Source organism: Lates calcarifer, linkage group LG13 (assembly GCF_001640805.2).
Source record: "Lates calcarifer isolate ASB-BC8 linkage group LG13, TLL_Latcal_v3, whole genome shotgun sequence".
Classification (NCBI taxonomy): Eukaryota; Metazoa; Chordata; class Actinopteri; family Centropomidae; genus Lates; species Lates calcarifer.
Genome location: NC_066845.1, coordinates 8,086,951 through 8,105,106, shown reverse-complemented (window position 1 = coordinate 8,105,106; position 18,156 = coordinate 8,086,951). Strand labels below are relative to the sequence as shown.

The following is an 18,156-nucleotide window of genomic DNA, read 5'->3' as shown; positions in this document are numbered from 1 at the left end:
GGATTATTCCAAACTTTTGACTCAGTTTTACAAGACTGAGAGGAAAAGAAAGGATATTGTAATGCTCAAACAACTGGAACATTCATGTTGATATTGCATCACACTACTCATCTGTCAGTCAAGGTACAATAATCTTTCCAATGCAAATTTAAAATATTCAGGAGATGAACAACAACTGCTTATTAAACTGTGTTCTTTTTTTCTTTGCATACATTTTTATTCTAATTATATTTTTTAGATTTATTTTATTTTGACAGTAAACTCCTCAGTGAGCTATAAAAGAAAAGAACTACTTGATAGGTTTAAATATGTTATCAGACTTAACAACAAATAATCAATAAAAGTTGCCAGAGCAAAGGATCAAAAGTCTGCAGATAATGAGCAGATTGCAAAAATATCTCAATAGGTATGTGTAAATAAGAGTGTCACTGAAAGGTTAGCACAACATCAGCTCCTTACAAGATGACTCATAAAACAGCTACCTTGATGACTATGTTGCTAAATATGGTCAAAACTTGGTTAATTGTTGTCAGATTCAACTATTTGCTGACATCAGCTAGAATTCAATTTATATACTTAACTAAAGCTGGGGAATTCTACATACTATTCTGCAGTTTATGCTCACTGCAATCGACCATTGTTGCATTAATATTAGCAGAGCATGATGTTTAAATTGGATTTATCCATGCTAACATTCCTGCCTTTTGCTGCATGATGATATGACTAGAGATTGAAACAGACTTGTTACAGTTGAGTGATGGTTAGTGACATTTGGCTGCATATGGCGGAGGCTCATTTCAGATGCCTTTTAGTGTGGCTCACATCTAATATGACAACTTATGCGTGTCAGTGACTGGGAGGGAGAGGGGTATTGAATATCATTGTTGCAGATAGTGACTGTAGTTTGTGACACTTTCAGTCATAGCAAGTCAGTAACGGTTGACTGGTGTTAGGAGTTTGAAGCATCCTAAAAAGTGTAAATGAAAAGCTGGTCAGTGTCAACACAAAGTAAAGGAAGTGCTAAATTTGGAGTGGCAGCTGTGCTTCCAGACTCTTACCCTTCAGAAAATGTTAAAATTAGTGAGGGATTGTTGCTGACATTGTAGAAAAACCTGAGGTCTCTCTTGGTGCAGAGCCATTATTCTCCCCAAGTGGATGCAACTGACAGTTGCTGCAGTGGCCGTTGGTGACAAACAAAGCTGGGAGTAACATTGGTGGCTGTGGGCTTTTGTTGCTGCACTGAGGAGCCCCCTGTTAGTTTGTTTAAAATCAATGATGTGAGATTCATCTCAGGCTGCAGTTGGCTCTGTGTCTGCTCATCAAAAAAACTGTTGGATGATTATCAAATTACACTTGAGCTGATTTGTGTCTAACACTTTCAGACAAACTCTAGATGAGACAGAAGTAACAGATATTCAGTGCAGTTGAACAGTGTGAGTACATAAAGATGTTTCAAAGAGGAAATAAATCTGCATCTCTCAATCCCCAAATTATTCTATAGCTTCATTGTCTATTCTGCTGTTTTCTTTTTGGTTAAACAGTACTCCAATATTAACATTACTTTGACTAAAAACATACCAAAAAATTAACTTATTCTTCATCTTAGGCTTTGAACTGTTGATTTACTGAATGGTCATCATTTTTTTCTTTGGATATTGATTCTCTTATAATGCCTAGACTGGAGAAAATGTTTTTTTTCGTACAAGAAGGTATCCTAAATGAATCACTGCCGCATCATTTTTGAGAAAGTGCTGCATGCAGCAGTTGGGTGGTAGTCATATTGATGTGTGTCTTAAATCTAAGTGGCCTGTGGGAGTTAATGATGCTCTTAGTCTGAGCTTAGAGAGAGAGAAAAGAAGCAGTCGGGGCATTTATATACTGCAGTAATTTAATTGAAGTCTTGGCAGCAGTGAAGAACCTCCTCAGTGTCTCTGAATAGTGCCCCTAAGCACTCATACATCCATTATACAGGAAACTAAAAACACATTTATGCTTTGTAATAACAGTGTTTAGGAAAAACTTGAGGCTGATTTTAAAACTGCATCTGAACTGACTGTAAAGCTGTTTCTGTTATGGTCCTTTATGAGTATGTCTTGTTCTCTGCTTAAGTGTCATAGAGAAAACATCACTTGATGTCCCATTTTCAAGTCTTTAATATGATTGCCAGCCATCTTGTTGGTATATAATGCTGTATGTGTTGGGTTTTGCTCAATGTCTATAGCTTGTCTGTGTTTTTTTGAGTCACCCCATCCTCTCTTGGATAACGGGTGTGTTTGTGATCTCACATATTAACCCAGCTGTGGCCTCACTGTGGGTTTTGACCCCATGCTCTGCTTCTCAAGAGGCTGTGAAAGACTGTGTTGTCAAGTGTAAATGCCCATTTGTGGTCCGTTTCAAATTGGAGTTTCCTCAAAATGTCAGGCTGAGAAGAATGCTCCTCTCAACTATTTTTCCTCTTTCAGTTGGTCTTAAAGATATTACAGAACAGGATATAGTTTATGTGAGCAGAGTATAAGGAAAGAGCAAAAGTTGAAAGTCCAGTTCTCTCACATTTGCAGAGGGAGCAGTGGGATGAAAATGGACACAAGAGAAAGCAACTCCCTGCAGTGTGACTTGGCGTTGGTGCTGTCTGTCTGGCAGCAGCCTGTACTGTATGAGATCAGTGGTGCTGTTTTTTTTTTTTTTTTGCTGAACTCTGGGGACTACAGCCTGCTGTGCTGGATGGCTGACTGCCCTGCTTAGTCCTTGCTTCTTGAGCCATCTGTTGGAAACAGGTGGAGGAAAAAAGACATTATTCATAAGATGCGTTATGACATTATTTTATTTGTCATTTGTATGTGAGTGGTAACCCCTTACTTTCCTTGTTCATTAATCATCTAACATGAAGGTGGTGGGTATGTGTGACTCTGTTGTTGCAGGGGTTAAGAAGGAAGGAATGAAGTCATGAGCGTCTTGGATCATAGGGACTATTTTTTTTTTTTAGTTATTTTTGGGCTTTTTCGCCTTTATTGACAGGACAGTGGAGAGGAGACAGGAAACAGGGAGAGAGAGTGGGGGAATGACACGCAGTAAAGATCCAGCCAGACCGGGGAGTCGATCCGGGGACCAGCTGCTCAGAGCACTTAGGCCCATGTGGTACACGCCCCAACCATTCGGCTATCCGGATCATAGAACTATTTTTCATTCATTCCCTTTTGCAAAATGGTAAAAGGGCACCCTCAAAATCAAATCAGATAACAATTACAAAGTTCAGGCACTGCAACAGAAACAAGAAAGGTAAACTTTTTTCATCCAGGACTATCTAATGATGTACTCTGTGTAATGTTTCTGCACATTGTAGTGTGTTACCAACATGGCAGTGTAACTGTACATGAAAATACACTGGGCTATAAAAGGACACAAGCCTCATGAAGCAGAGCTGTGCCTGGGAGAATCAGACTTTAGAGACTGAGGATTAGCCAAGTGACTTTGGAGGCTCAGAAAGCTCAGCGGCAGTGGTGGCACTGGTCAGAGAGGAGAATCTGTCTATTGGGGAAATGAGCTTTAGAACTGGGAGGAATTGGGAATGTCAAAAAATGAAGAAAATAGGAAGGGTACATACTAGAGAGAGGGAATTACTATGAAGGAGACGAGGAGGGGAATTCTCTCAGGGAGAAACGTGTAGAAAAATGTCTTGATGTTAAGAAGACGGTGACCTACATGGTTAGAGTAATGTGATTCTGTGTCTGGAGAAAAATGTGGTTTAGGCTGAGAGAACTGTAAATGATGAGGTAAGAGGAATCCTTAGATAGCAGATGTGACTGAGAGGACTGATGGGAAGTCTGAGCTAGACAGATTTACTCCTCATAGGAAATAATTACAACCACAAACAGGAGGTAAAAAAAAAACATACAATAAATGTGATAAGAAAGGGAAAGTGGAAGAGAGGAAGAGAGAGGTGGTGTTGGTGGTGGGGGTGCTTTATAAAGTGCATTTCCTGGCAGTGAGTCTGTGTAAAAACCTCTTAACAGGCTCAATTATGCAAGGCAGTCTTGTCCATTGTCCTGAGTGGATAGTCCTGATCCTGACAAATCTAATCTTTGCCACACTTACACTGCTTCTTTTGCTTAAACCCAAGTTATTGAGCTGAAGTACTGTACTTAGCATGATTAAGTCAGAAGAGATTTTACAGGAATTCCCCCTGTTTGTAGTAGTTGTAGTTTATGCATAAGGTCTGTTACATCTTGCTAATCACCACAAATGAGTTTTTCAGTATTAACCTCTGTCATATGTTTTACAGCTTGGACACAAATTTTTATTACTCAACTTTGACATTGTTTTGAAGTTTGATTTTGTTGGCTGGATAACCACACGCCAAACATATTTTAGACGCCTCCTCTGTCGTACACTGAAACTAGTTTACACTAATTTACTTACTACATCTCATAATTTGTTGGCAAATGGCCCGTGTTGAGAGTCTTGCAATCTCTAATTTACATTTCACTAACTGCTTATCTCTGTTTTCTTTTTCTTCATACACTTGCAGTTCCAGACCCTCCTTTGATTGACCTGTCCAATAGCAAAGTCTATAATGAGGCCTTGATCTGCTGGAGGCTGTCTGATGACCACCTACCAACAGACCACCACGTGGTTGAGTACCGCAGGTGGGTGCATACAACATACAACGAAATAACAGCAAGCTCAACAGACAAGCTATTTGGGATGTGGAAAAATCAAAATTACTTGACTATAATACTCTTTTTCTCCAGACTCGGGGGCCCGAGCCAGTCCCCGTCCCAGGAGGATGGTGAGGACAGTGGGGTCTGGAGGGCTACAGACAGGGTGTATGGCCCCAGCACTGTGGTGAGTGACCTGGAGCCTGACAGCCTGTACTCCTTCAGGGTCCGAAGCTGCAGGAACTCTATGTTCAGCCCCTACAGCCCTGAGGTCACCTTCCACACACCACCTGCACCTGGTAAGCCTTGTATATGTCTTTTCCCTTTTCCCCTCCATGATGGATGTGTGTTCTTTGTCTGTCCTTTGAATCTGTAGTTGGACTGTATAGAAAAGGGAATGGGAAGAATAAGTGTTAAGGCACATAGAGGATGTTGAAAAGAAGCTGAGTTCTTGAAGAGGAAACATTAATGATTTTATGACTGTAATTATATTTTTAAACTCAGTCAACACAAGCTGTGTTATTGTTGTTGTTGATGCCAAGTGCGTTAAATAATCCACAAAATGTTAATTATGTATGGGATTAAGCTCCTGACTATCGAAGAACCAGCCCCTCTTATTGGGCCTCTTTTGGCCAAGGCAGCAACTAAGCCCCTCTGTTCCTTTTTACTTCTCAGAGCATGTGTGAGTGTTTCACACTGGGCTCGATGTTAGAAAGATTATCAGATGACAGGTGCCTTACTGTTTTTAAATTTTGAATTCTCTGGTAGCATGCGTGTTGGATGTAATGAAGCACAATGGTGTTTTAGTTTATCACCATGGTAATGGCTTTTGTGTTTCAGATGGTTGAAACCAATATAGCTTTTGTCTGAGTGTGTGGGACTGGAGGCTGTTTCACAGTGTGATGAGCTTGGAAAAGAAACCTGCAGTTGCATCTGTTGCTGGCATTTTAAGCTTGCCTGACAGACGCAAGGTGGAATTCATTAAAAATGATCATCATCCCCAACCATCTGCTGAACTTGAATTGAGATCCTAGTTCTCCCAGTAAGGGGGACTGTATCACTTTGATTCATTTTCTGCCGACCAATCATCACATTCTCTTTGTTTTGGACCGCTTGTGGACATACTTGGGCCTTTTCTGTAGTAGTGTCATTTCTATTTTCAGAATCCACTCCCATGTCAGGGGACTGCATCAGAATCAGTCTGTTGCACACGTGCATACCTGACACGTCACTCTGAGATGTAACTGTGCTTTGATTTGTGTCCTTATCATTTGTGTTGTGATTGGAGCTTCCACATTCCTGTGCTCTCTGGTACGTGTAAGACTGAGCGGAGTCACTGTGCGTCAGTAATGAGGTGGAATTTCAGGCCAGGGGTGAAACACAGACGACAAAACCACGCACGCGCCTGCTCACACACTTGCACCCTTGTTACTTATGTTGCAGTATGAGTGGACAAAGATGTGGTTTTAGACTGTTTTTTTTTCTTCTTTTTTTTCCCTCTTGCTTTAAATGAAACAGACTTGTTTTGTTTTTCTGTTGTTTTTTTTCTTTCCCTGAATGTGAAATTACAATACAGTTTCTTTGGGACTAATTAAATGCTGCATCAATTATGTTTGCCCCCGTTTTTATTTTATTTGCTAAATGACTGGTAACATCAATTTGCAGTATTAAGCAAATGTTACATGTTATTTTGCAACATGGATCACTTTTTCATACTAAAAATGGACCAGGTCCAAAGACAACACTAACAAGCTTGTATGTGCCAAAATGAAAAATGCCAAAAATAAAATTAGGCCAATTTGCTTGTTTCTGACATGGCACTGCATGAGATTTTGGGCATCCTGTCTTTCCTTACATGTAAGCTGTCAGTATCAGTGTATCCCTACTCCATTAGTGCACATACAGTTGCAGCATTGGTGGCTATTCACCCTTTAGGCAGGCTTATACTATTATCATTATCATGCCCTAGTTAGTATAAGGACTTCCCCAGACACATGCAAATGAACTGGTCTTCCCCAGCGTAGACCTCAGATTGTGTGGGATGGTTCAGTGAACAGGCATAATCATGTCAGCCTATGAAGTATCCAGGATTATGGTAATCGTGGCATTCTATTTATAGAATGCATTTAATTACATCCAGATGAGGAATATAAATGACAGCTGCACATAAGAAATGAGGACTGAGTTTCATTGGGCTGTTGTTCTTTGTGGTGTGATGATGACAGGAAGTATGTCTTTGTGAAGCTTTTTAAGATTGTGTTATAGCGCCCTCCTGTGTCAGCATTTGCCACTTACCCTGTGTCAAACTTAAAACAGAGAGAATAAACCAGTGCCTTTGCATGTCTTTGTTTGCTCAGTAAAATCAGTTCTCCTCTGAACTCAATCTGTTTTTCTCCCCCTTCTGATTTTTTTTTTTTTCTATTTGTTATCCTCTCCTCCACCTCTGTCTTCCCTTGTCCACCTTTCTTCTGTCTTCTCTCCCATCTCTCTATCCTCTGGCTCATTCGCTCGTCTCTTCAAACACAGCTTTTGGTTTCCTGTTCAGTGACAAGTGTGGCTTCAGTACGGAGCGGCTCATTCTAAACAAGCGCCGGGACACAGTGGAGAGTGTTGCAGGCATGGCTTTCCTCCTTGCAGCAGAACGTGTGCAGACAGGAAGCTATATTGGACTAGACTACATAATTGGGGACACAGGCATCTCTCAGGGAAGGTATGCCAGAAGCTGACAACACTATTGTGTCCAGCAGCATACTTCATTTTCTACATAACAAATTACTGTTGCAGTGTAAGATTTACTGTAATTTTTTTTTTTTAAAGCAATGAGCTGTACACACATTAACCTTTTAGACTTAACTCTTTGCAAAAATCACACAACACAGGAAGTGGAGCACACAGTGTGGAAGTTTTCCTTACTCGTTGGACTAAATGAGAACATAAAATATAATAAGATAGAATAATACATACAAACATAAAATAGAATAATAATAAGAGAGCAAAGATGGAGCTTTATTTTTGAGCACAAGTTGGTAGGGTTATTAAATAGTAATTTCTGTGCCATCTTTATCAGCTTCCTTTCAAAAAGAGTGATATTTTACTAGTCATTGAGGAGAACTCCAGGATGTCAATGGACCAATTAGAAAATGAGTGTGTCAATTGGCAATGAATGAGACATTAAAATTTGCACTGCTGTGGTAAAAAAAAATTAATTCTATGTTTGTTTTGCAGACACTATTGGGCCTTCAAGGTTGAACCGTACTCCTACATGGTTAAAGTTGGAGTGGCCTCTGACTCAAAGCTGCTTGAATGGTTTCACAATCCCAGAGATACCAGCAGCCCGAGGTTAGTGCAAGCACACCTCTATGTACGTAACACGTGATTATCATTTACAGTTTGTCCACAATCAACAGGTATATTGAGAAACTGAAACCAAAGCGTACAAGCATTTTTTTACCTTTACGTATATAACTGCAACACAAACGGACACAAACAATCTCATTACAGTGATAAGTGTGTTTGAGTCACACCTAATCCTGTGATGTAAGAGAACCTGCATAAACTCGTAAAGAGCTTACTCACAGACAAAGCCTGCCTTTCTCACTGGACCAGCTCGTGTAAAAGCATGTAAAGGAACACATTATTTACGCAAAAGCCTTTTAATTCTATGGTAATTACATAATGCATGCAAAGTGATAAACATGAGGAAACACTGAACCAGTCAATCAAGGGTTGAGATATACTTTTCCCTCTGAAGAAAATCCAAAAGCCAGAAATCCATCCATCCATCCATCACCTATACCTGCTGACACTGGGCCAGAGGCTGGCCAGATCACCGGTCGATCGCGGGGCAGTGCCAGAAATATCATTAAAATACAATTAATTCTCAAACTCATTCTTCACACACGGGGGCAGACGATCAGAAATGGTAACAAACTTATGTCTCTGTGCCAGGTACGACCATGATAGTGGGCATGACAGCGGCAGTGAGGACACATGCTATGAGCTCTCCCAGCCTTTCACCCTCCTCACCCTGGGCATGGGCAAACTCTTCATCCCCAAGGCTTCCTCATCATCCTCTGTTTCTACAGCAAGCGCAGCATCCGGTGACCCTGGCAATCGCATGCTTCCCATGCCACAGCGTTTGGGAGTGTGCCTAGATTATGATGCATGCCGGGTGTATTTTTACGATGCAGACACCATGAGGTGCCTTTATGAGAGGCAGGTGGATTGTTCGGGAACAATGTATCCAGCCTTTGGCCTCATGGGCAGTGGCAAGGTTCAACTGGAAGAGTTCATCACTGCAAAGAGACTGACCTTCTGAGAAAGGATGGAGCATGTTGATGCACCAGTATCTGAATTTGTTTAATCTTTGGCATGTTCTGGGAGGAGCAAGTTTTATTGACAGGGTTCTGAAGGTCAGGTGAGGCAGAGGTAATCGGGGCCTTTGGTCCTAAATGTGAAAATGGGATCTCTGCCAGAGAGACTGGCCTATTTAGACTTGGCATGTATGACCCACACATAAAATGGTGACATTGAATATCAGTGGTCTTGAGAAGTTGGTATAAATGTGAAAGGTCTTCTCTACATACCAAAGTCTCTGTATCTGTTCATTGTATTTAACCTGGTTTTAGTTGCCAGCTATGATCAGCTGTTATTGTGGTGGAATTGGCTGCAAAGTTAGTCTGCAACCACTTTAAATCTGTGTTTTAACATGAAACGCCTTTGAGCTTACACTTAACACTTCCTCTTTTGCCAGGTTTAGGTCTCTAGATAATTTTGCGTGTATTCATTATTGAGTGATCTTTGATTCTTTGGCTCGTTTCTATAACTGTTTGTGTAAATGTAGCAGCATTTAGACATAATCTTAGTGGACCTGAGAGAGCCTTGTAGCTACTTTGAAGCTAGTGCCTTTGTGCCTTTTTTCTTTTTTTGTTTTTTTAGTCTAGAAAATGGATCACTTAGTTTGCTCTAGCAAGCAGATATTGGTGTCATTGCACAAGCATTATGGAAATACTTATCAGCATAAATACTGTATGTGAGTTTTTATTGTATGCATAGTTTGATCACAGACACTGGTGTTATAAAGTTACAACAGTTAATGGTATTCATTATGACTTGTTATTTACCTATGTACTCTTGACTTAATCACAGGAAACACTACTTTTCTTCCTTGTCACAGTTCAGCTGTTTTTGCACAATATGATGAATGAAGCCTCGCACATGAAAACCTTTACAATCATCACATGTTGATCACTACCTAGTTAGCTTCTTCATTGGAAATGTTGTAGACATGAACTCATCAGCTCACTGATGTCTCACTTTTCTTGTCACAAGCGCTCACCTTCACTAACACAAACCTGAATCCTGGAGCAGTTACTTGGATTTAGGAGCCTCTCACTGTTTGCACTCTCACACCTGTTGCACTGACCGTGACTTTTAACATCACAAAACTAGCAGGTACCAGAATACTGTGTACTTTTAGATAACATCACTTGACAGCTGCAAAGTCACTAATAGCCAAAGCTAGCTGGTTCTGGTGCTGACTCAAGTGCAACATGCAGCCTTGTGGCCTTGCAGCCTTTAAACAGTTCAAAAAACAAACACCACAGTTATTCAGGTTCCTAATAAAAGTGCTATCACAAAACACACTGTTCAGTACCTTTGCTATCAAAACCACAGTTTACTTGCAGTGCAGACACACAAAGTGTAGCATATTAGCTTCTTGCTGGTGAGTTTGGCTATCAGACACCTAAGTGGTTGATTGGCTTTGATTAAAGCAGCTCAGATATTTAAGTCTAAGAGAGCACACTAGACAGACAGTTCACAGGGCAACCACACTTGGTTTTTGTATAGATGTGTATTGTGTATGTGCCTGCACATGGGTTTGTTTGTACATTCATGTATATTTTGATTTCTGGAGGGTTAGGGTAATTGGTGTGTGTGTGTTTTCTCAGGTTTCTGGCCCTGATCGGGGCCCACTGCTACCTACCTCTATCTGTCAGGCCTGGAAAACCTTAACTACTGTACCTTTCCTCACAGAAACAAGTTTGGTTTGATTTGCAGCTTTGTCCCTAACAGTCAGTTCAATATGTCCGCCTTCTCTTTAATGTAAATAATAAGCTGATCTTTCAAAAATGTTTGATTTTAACTTCCATGTACATATTAATCCAGAGTATATTATTTTTAGTGAAATAAAGTACATCTTAAATGTTCATGTTATTAGTTGATGTTTGCTTGTGGAAATTATTGTAAGCTGCCTTTATCAAGGGAGTGTTCTTCAACTGGTACTAACAACCTTTTCTTCCTCTTTTTTTTTTTTTTTTTTTTTTTTGTGGTGTTGGTTTGAATAGTCAAAATTAAATACTGGATTTCAGTGACAGTGTGTGTATTTTGTCTCGTGTTGCTGACAATTATTTTCACTCCAATCCTCATAGACCTGAACCCTGACTCCTGTATTAAAAAACTGACTGTTTCAACATCTATTAAACATGTCTATGCATTTATGAATTGGCAGAGCAGGTTCAGGAGCTTTATTCCCATCACAGAATGTATTCATGATAATTACAGAACAAACAGCTGAATGTTCTTTTTTTTTATTTTTAAGGTGGTTTTCTTCTATTGGTTTGTTCCACTCTGGGTCACAGCACAGTTGTATGTAGTTACAGATACCTGTTAAAATGCTTGTAATCTCAACTGCTTTTCAGTAATGAATTTAGAACCAAATGTTTTGCAGGCTGGCTGTCAATCTAATTCCAAGCTAGCACTTTAAAAATCTGTAGCATGTCAGCAACTGTTTGGCTCTGCAGGTGTGTATAATAAATGTGTGTGTGTGCAATATTATTAAATGGGCTGTAGAACAGAAGAAAACCGTTTAGATAGAAACAAGCCTGTTAAGACAATTTGCACTGTTAATAGTTTTAGTTTACTTTTGCGGTTTTAAATAGGCTTTTCCTTGACACAAAGTCAATTTTAAACACAGCTTGAGTTGTAATTGTTTTTTCTCAGCATTACTCAAATTTTTCTGAACTCTAAATTAGTGACTGTACATTTTTCCCTTTCTGTTTCCTCCAGAGGATTTGGATGTGGTGTGTTAATGGTGGGTTTCAGTATGTGTAGTATGTAAAGATGTGGAAATACTGTTCTTTGTTCTGATTTCTGGAAATGCTACACTTTTTAATTTGCTGTGTGGGGATTTCATCAAATAAAACTAGCGTGTTTTTAAATCTATTTTGTCTCTTTAATAATGTTTATATATTTGTGTAGTTGTGTAGTTACACTGTGATACATTGAACAGCTATTGCATGTGCTCCTAAAGCTGCTTTGCAGGATACTTGCAGTACAGAAATGCTGTCTTGCAGACGATGTGTGATTGAGATCTAACCACAGATTATTTACATATTTACATATCTAGGCACTATGGAAGCATTGCAAAACTCTTCAGTTTCCTTATAGAGTTCATATTTTTAGGTATGTTTAGGATGTTCATCTTGTAATCCTTTTGCCTCTAGCAATGGTGTGTTATTGTGCATTATACATAAAACACTAAAAGATTTGAGGGATAACAGATTAAGCTCTGGAGCTGTCTTTATATTACTGCTGTTCCTACACACAGTTATTGTATTTAGTAGCCCTTACTTTTGCTTTTTTGTGACTTATATTATTGCACAAAAGTTTCTGGCACTGTAGATGTTTAGATTATTCATATTTATCCATCACGCAGCTCTATCAGGAAGTTGTCTGATCAGTCCTAAATTTGTTCTGAAGCATGACAACGACCTCAAACATACAACCAGAATCCTAGAGAACTGTGTTTAGTGATAAGAAAAAACAAGGAGTCCTACAACAGATGGTGTGACCCCCACAGAGCCCTGATCTCAACATCATCATAGAGTCAGTCTGGGATTACATGAGACAGAAGACACTGAGACAGACTAAATCCACAGAACAACTACGATTCCCCACCCTGATTGCAACATGCAAAGTGAATGCAAAATCCATTCAGTGCAGTATAAGGCTGTAGTTTAAGTTAAATATTTAGTGGCCTATGTATAAGAACAGTCGATTTTTCATGAGGATGCGTTTATGGATGATATTCACCAGAGAAAGACTGGGTTACATCCATCCACCTGCTGAAGGATGCTGAGCGGTGGGAGCCGGAGGAGGAGGAGGAGGAGGCGGCGGCAGAGGAGGAGGGGCGTCACGTTCGGGGCCTGTCGTTGCAACGCGGAAGAGACGAAGGAGGAAAAGAGACTCCACGTCACTGAGGTGTAATATTGGCGTCAGTGCCACACAAGGTGCTACCTCAGTGCGGTTTCAATACCATTGTACAATTACAGAAATCCTCATGTAGGTTATAATAGCACGTATGACCAGAACGAAGATACACATTCAGCTGCTTCTGCACTAACTGAGCGGCCTCGGTAGAGACACTGGGAATCCGCAGAAGGTAACGTACGTTATCGGACGTGTTGTGTGTTTGTCCGCTGCCTGCTAGCCAGCCACCGGCTGGAGCACAACCACCGCCGGGCGGTATTTCCTCTGAACACCGGTGACCTTTGCAGCTCGAAGAAAGCGATAGACTGGATTTTATTGATATAATGTCTCAGGGACCATTAGCAGCAGGGTTTACTCGCAACGGCTGAGTGTCAGTATAATGACATAGCTAGCTAGTCTTGGGTTAAAGCTCGACAGGCTTCAAGTCGTTGTTTCGGTTTGACAGTTGTTGGTGTCCCGCTGGCTGCTGCTGCTGCTGCTGCTGATGGCTACATGCATTTACATCTCCGCATCTCATCTCATGCAAACTGTATAATCTGATAACCAGGCTAATTCGTGCACAGGATAAATAAAAAGCAACCGGGCCTGCTGAGCAGTTTGTAACACTGTAAGCACACAGTAACAACATGCTAAGGCCCATTCATTGTTGTGATTTTGCTGTAGACACACTGTAGAACGTGCAGACCACCCCCGCCTCCCCGTCACTAATGTTACAGGGTGCCACTATTGTAAATATAAGAAAGCAGGGATGTGCGGATCGATGCCCAAAGTATACCACTACTAGTGATTAGAGCTGAAACAATTAATAGGTTAATCGATTAAACATCAACAGGAAAAACAACTACTTTGAGAGTCGATTAATCATTTAACTAATCTTTCAAGCAAACATAGTGGGGGGAAAAAAACACACATTTTTTTTATTCCAGTCAGTGTAAAGTGAGAATGTGCTGCTTCTCCTGCTCTAACATTAGTGTAAGTTAAATATGTTTAGGGGACTGATGTCCAAGACATTTGAAGACATTATCCTCAGCTCTGTGCATTTGTGACAGGCAGATTTTTGATGTTAAGTAGACTAGACAATGAATAGAAATAGAAGAAGAGACAATAATTAGAGGATTAATTGATAGTGAAGATAATTATTGGTTCCATTCAGACTGCTATTAGTGTTAGTATGGCTTATACCAACAAATATGGATCTGCCCCATGTTAGATCACATCCTGAGCACATGAACACTCCGCAGTATTTGCATCTCTGCTGTTGTGTATACAGTAAGAGTGCAGTCACAACCTCTTCAGAGAATTCACACAACATTTGTCACTTACCATTAAAACTGTCTTGTGTTTAAAGATGCACGTGATTGAGTCATTAACAGCGAATATTATAAAGAAATGATGCATGTTTGACAAATGATATGATGGTAATTAGAATATATTCATAATCAGTGTATTAATAATGCATTCACCTCATAATTCAGGACATATTTCTCTCCCTTACATGGCAGTGCATTGGCTGCTTTTAACAATAGCTTTTAACAAAAAGTAGCAATATTAATTCTGGCCTTAGTACTGCTTGTTATCAGATCAAAACCAGATTTTGTAGTAATTACTACCTCTAATTTCCTCGATATGTTAACTTATATGATGGGCGTGCTTCACAATTTCCTGACATTTTATAAACAACAATCAACTGAATAGTAAAGAAAATAACAGGCTAAAACAAATCCTTAACCTTACTTTTGATGAGGCATTTTGTTACATTTGTTTAAAGTAACCTCAGGTGGCTATATCAGTCAGCAGGACACTGTGAAAGCTTCTATGCAGCATATTGTTTTCAGTTTTCAGTCTGTCCTAGGCAGTGCAGTATTGCCTCATATGTCATCCATTATCTGTAGGAGAAGATTATGGTTTGCATATAGTGTGTGGTTACTGTTGTGAAAAAGATTCCTTCAAGAACCTGTTTTATAGGAAACACCCAGTTATTCACACCCCATACACACCTTTTATTCTTTCAAACTGGCAGATAAACATGTTTCAGTGGACCCATATATTAGCCTTCTGATATATTACTTTATTTAGATATAGTAGGTTCAGGCTGTAGGGTGTGTTGATAAGATAACACACACTACACAGCAGTGCAGGAATAAAAGACTTCAAACTAAGCTGGTTTATTTGGCATATGGTGTGATCATTAGGAGCATGGCAGGGGGCTCCTTCTGAGCTCCTAGAGCTATTGATTTCAAAACAGTGCATTACCAACATATTTTGTGTTTTGTATATTATGAGAATATCCATTAATGTCCTATTTTTGAAAATGAAAAATGTTCGAAAACAGTCGGGTAAGATGGCGCAGCAATATTTTCCTGTTGTTGGAGGAAAATCAGACAAGGTATTCAGCAGACTGTAAAGTTTTGGTGAAGAGAATTATCAATGAGTAGCTATCTGTGACAATTTGAAAATGTTACCATATATATATATATAAGAACTGTGACTGGATTGTATCTTTGAGGCTGTTAAGAATAACTAATAACATTATAAAAACAACTCTTTCTAAGTTGTTATCAGGCCAGATCCTGTTAGGGTGCTTCTGCTGCTCCACAGCCTTTACACCAGTGTGGCTCTGATTGGCAATTGTGTTGTTTACCCATCAATATCAGAAGAATTTGCCTCACTGTGAATGTGGATGGTGGCTTTAAAATGAAACTGCTGAAATATTCAGTAAATGAATCACTGTAGAAATCTGCAGGTGTCTGTTGGATACCTGAGGCTATTCCCCTCTGAAATTTATTACTTTATTTCAGTCAGTTTCTAAGTCCACATTCAAATGAAAGTTAGGCAAACTCACAGCAAATCAAACTGCTTTTTGTTATTCAGTATAGCAGCTCTATCAATACCTGCAGTATAGAGCAAAGGGAAGAGGAACTGAGATGAGTTTTGCTTCTCTAACAAAGGTGGTCTTACTTCTTGTTCAGTGACTGAGCAGAGAGGAAGTAGGCACCTGCTTCAGTGCAATACTGCTTTTCTTTCACCTCTTTTTGTAAGTTTTGGCCTGGGCAGAGTTCATGTGAGGTAGTGTGCACTTTTATCGCTTGGTGATTTTATATTACTAGTGCGGTGGCTGTTCAAAATGTGCCTGTTGGTAGGGGCTGATTGCTTGGGCTGCGTTAATCCAGCTGGAGTTGGCTGCTCCACTCTGATAGTGTCCGGGTGATGGTGTAGAAAGTGCTGTCGCAATTGAGTTCTGCCTTAAAAGCCTGGCATGTGTGCTCTGTAAATTCTCCGGGTGCTACACTGCCCTTGTCGTGTAGTTCCGCTTTTTTCTGCAAGTAACATGTAGAAAAGTGATGTTTGAAGCTTTCCCATCCAAAAAAATCTTCAGAGTTGACACTGCACTTCCTGTACTTCCTCAACAATACAGCCACAAAGTTTGAAGTCGACCAGATGAGTGGTTGTCGAAATAGTTAGATGCTTGTGGGACGTGAGATAGAGAGACGTGATATGGTTGCATTAGATCTTTCAGTACCATAATGCCAAACACAATTGTACATATTTCAATTTCAACAGTTGGTCAGTTACAGTAATGTTAGTGTTTATCCTTCTGACATTTTACTACTCAGAAGGCACAGCTGACGCCTGATGCCTGATTGGTAAGGTAAATAAGAGAGTTGTTCTCAATCTGTTTTAATCTCTGTTTGCCATGTCTTAATGAGCCGAGTCAGAGTGCCATGACCTGGTCAAATGTCTGTGCGGTAGTGTGAGAACTAAACGGTACTGAACTGCTGGCTCACCAGAAAAAGGAAGCTGTGCTTCAAAGAGTTTGCTAAGGCTGCTAACCTGCAGTTGTAATGTACACAAACAGCTTGATGTGATCCAGGAAGGACAGAACTAAGAATAACAGCATTTCTTTGTGTGTGTGTGTGTGTGTGTGTATGTGTGTGTGTGTGTATGTGTGTGTGTGTGTGTGTGTGTGTGTGTGTGTGTGTGTGTGTGTGTGTGTGTGTGTGTGTGTACGCGTGTCATTTCTTTGTTTACTGTGTCATTACTGGAAATTTTACCGGCCTCCTTTGTCTTTGACAGTGTTTATTACACTCAGGTAACTTGGTATGAAAATAGGAACTACATCGCTGTGTATTTAGAACTTGATCAAATTTACTTTCAAGGAGGCGACACACTCATAAGCCACTTCAGTGAAGGGTGTTAATGTAAGCTTATTAGACAGAGATCGAAAACAAAACTCTTCAGTAGCTCTCACAGAGGCAGCTTCGTCAACGTCATGAGGACCTCACAGTCATTGTTAGGCTTTTGAATTGCAGAAAACAATGAAAATGTGAGTATTTATAGAAATGAATATCTCCATTTAATCTGTGACTCAACATGTGGAACTTTGGTCAGCTCATACAATCAGTGAGACATTAACCCTGCTTGTAGTGTGTTTGCATAGAGCCTTGCTAACAAGCAACTTGCAGAAATAAAATGACAGTGGCTTTTTTTAGTTGAATTTTATCAAGATAACACGAGGTACAAACTGCTGCCTGACACCCAAGACATTAACAGAGACACAGTGCAGGTGTTGAGGGTAGATTGTTAATGTTCCTAACTGACCTAGCTGAGCCATGGGGCAGGAAATTAAGGCTTGATGTAACTCAGTGACTCCTTTGTCCATGATTCCTGTTTATTTCATTCTATCGTATTTCCTTTCATCTCACCCTGTGACTCTGAGAAAGGATGGATCTTTAAATAGTGGTCCCAATTTGCTTTTTGTCCTCTTTTGCATTTTGTGCTTTCAAACAAATCAGTAACTAATGTCAGCAATACACAAAAAGGAGCACTGAGTAGTAGGACTGTATCAGAATCTTTTTGAGAAGTGAGCACCACTGCAAACACCACACAGTATTTGCGCAATATTTCGCTTGCTCTCCCTCACTTTTTTTTTTTTTTTTTGCTCTCTCTTCTGTCTCTATCCGTCAGATAAATGTTAACTGTAAGATATGGCATGTCAAAGAGAAGTCAACCCTCTAGGTTACATACCTGCAGTAATCGCAGGCATGTTCAGACTTTGACATTAGTTTTAGACTGAACTAGAACATACAGTATGATCTTTGGGGTATAAGTGCTGTGTTCTTGACTAAATTTTGTGTTCTGGTTCAGATCATGTTTTATCTCATCGTAAATATATAACAAATACAACTTATGTGTTCTTTTTAAGTGGAATATGTCAGATGGCAGGGAGATT

At 39.9% G+C, this 18,156-nt stretch overlaps 2 protein-coding genes across 5 annotated transcripts in view; both read left to right on the top strand.

Moving 5' to 3' along the window:
* The window catches only part of trim36 (tripartite motif containing 36), a 31,144-nt gene extending 19,269 nt beyond the window's left edge, over nt 1-11,875 (top strand). For all 4 annotated transcript variants that reach the window (XM_018669465.2, XM_018669462.2, XM_018669463.2 and 1 more), the window contains 5 exons: nt 4,526-4,643; nt 4,749-4,954; nt 7,182-7,365; nt 7,881-7,994; nt 8,604-11,875. In XM_018669465.2, coding sequence (XP_018524981.1) covers nt 4,526-4,643; nt 4,749-4,954; nt 7,182-7,365; nt 7,881-7,994; nt 8,604-8,973 — 992 coding nt within the window. In that variant the 3' untranslated portion in view covers nt 8,974-11,875. The remainder of the gene's footprint in view (nt 1-4,525; nt 4,644-4,748; nt 4,955-7,181; nt 7,366-7,880; nt 7,995-8,603) is intronic.
* Nucleotides 11,876-12,866: 991 nt separating this feature from the next.
* ccser1 (coiled-coil serine-rich protein 1) overlaps nt 12,867-18,156 on the top strand; it is a 115,451-nt gene continuing 110,161 nt past the window's right edge. The window contains exon 1 of the mRNA XM_018669372.2: nt 12,867-13,098. The gene's annotated coding sequence lies outside the window, so the exon portion shown is untranslated. The remainder of the gene's footprint in view (nt 13,099-18,156) is intronic.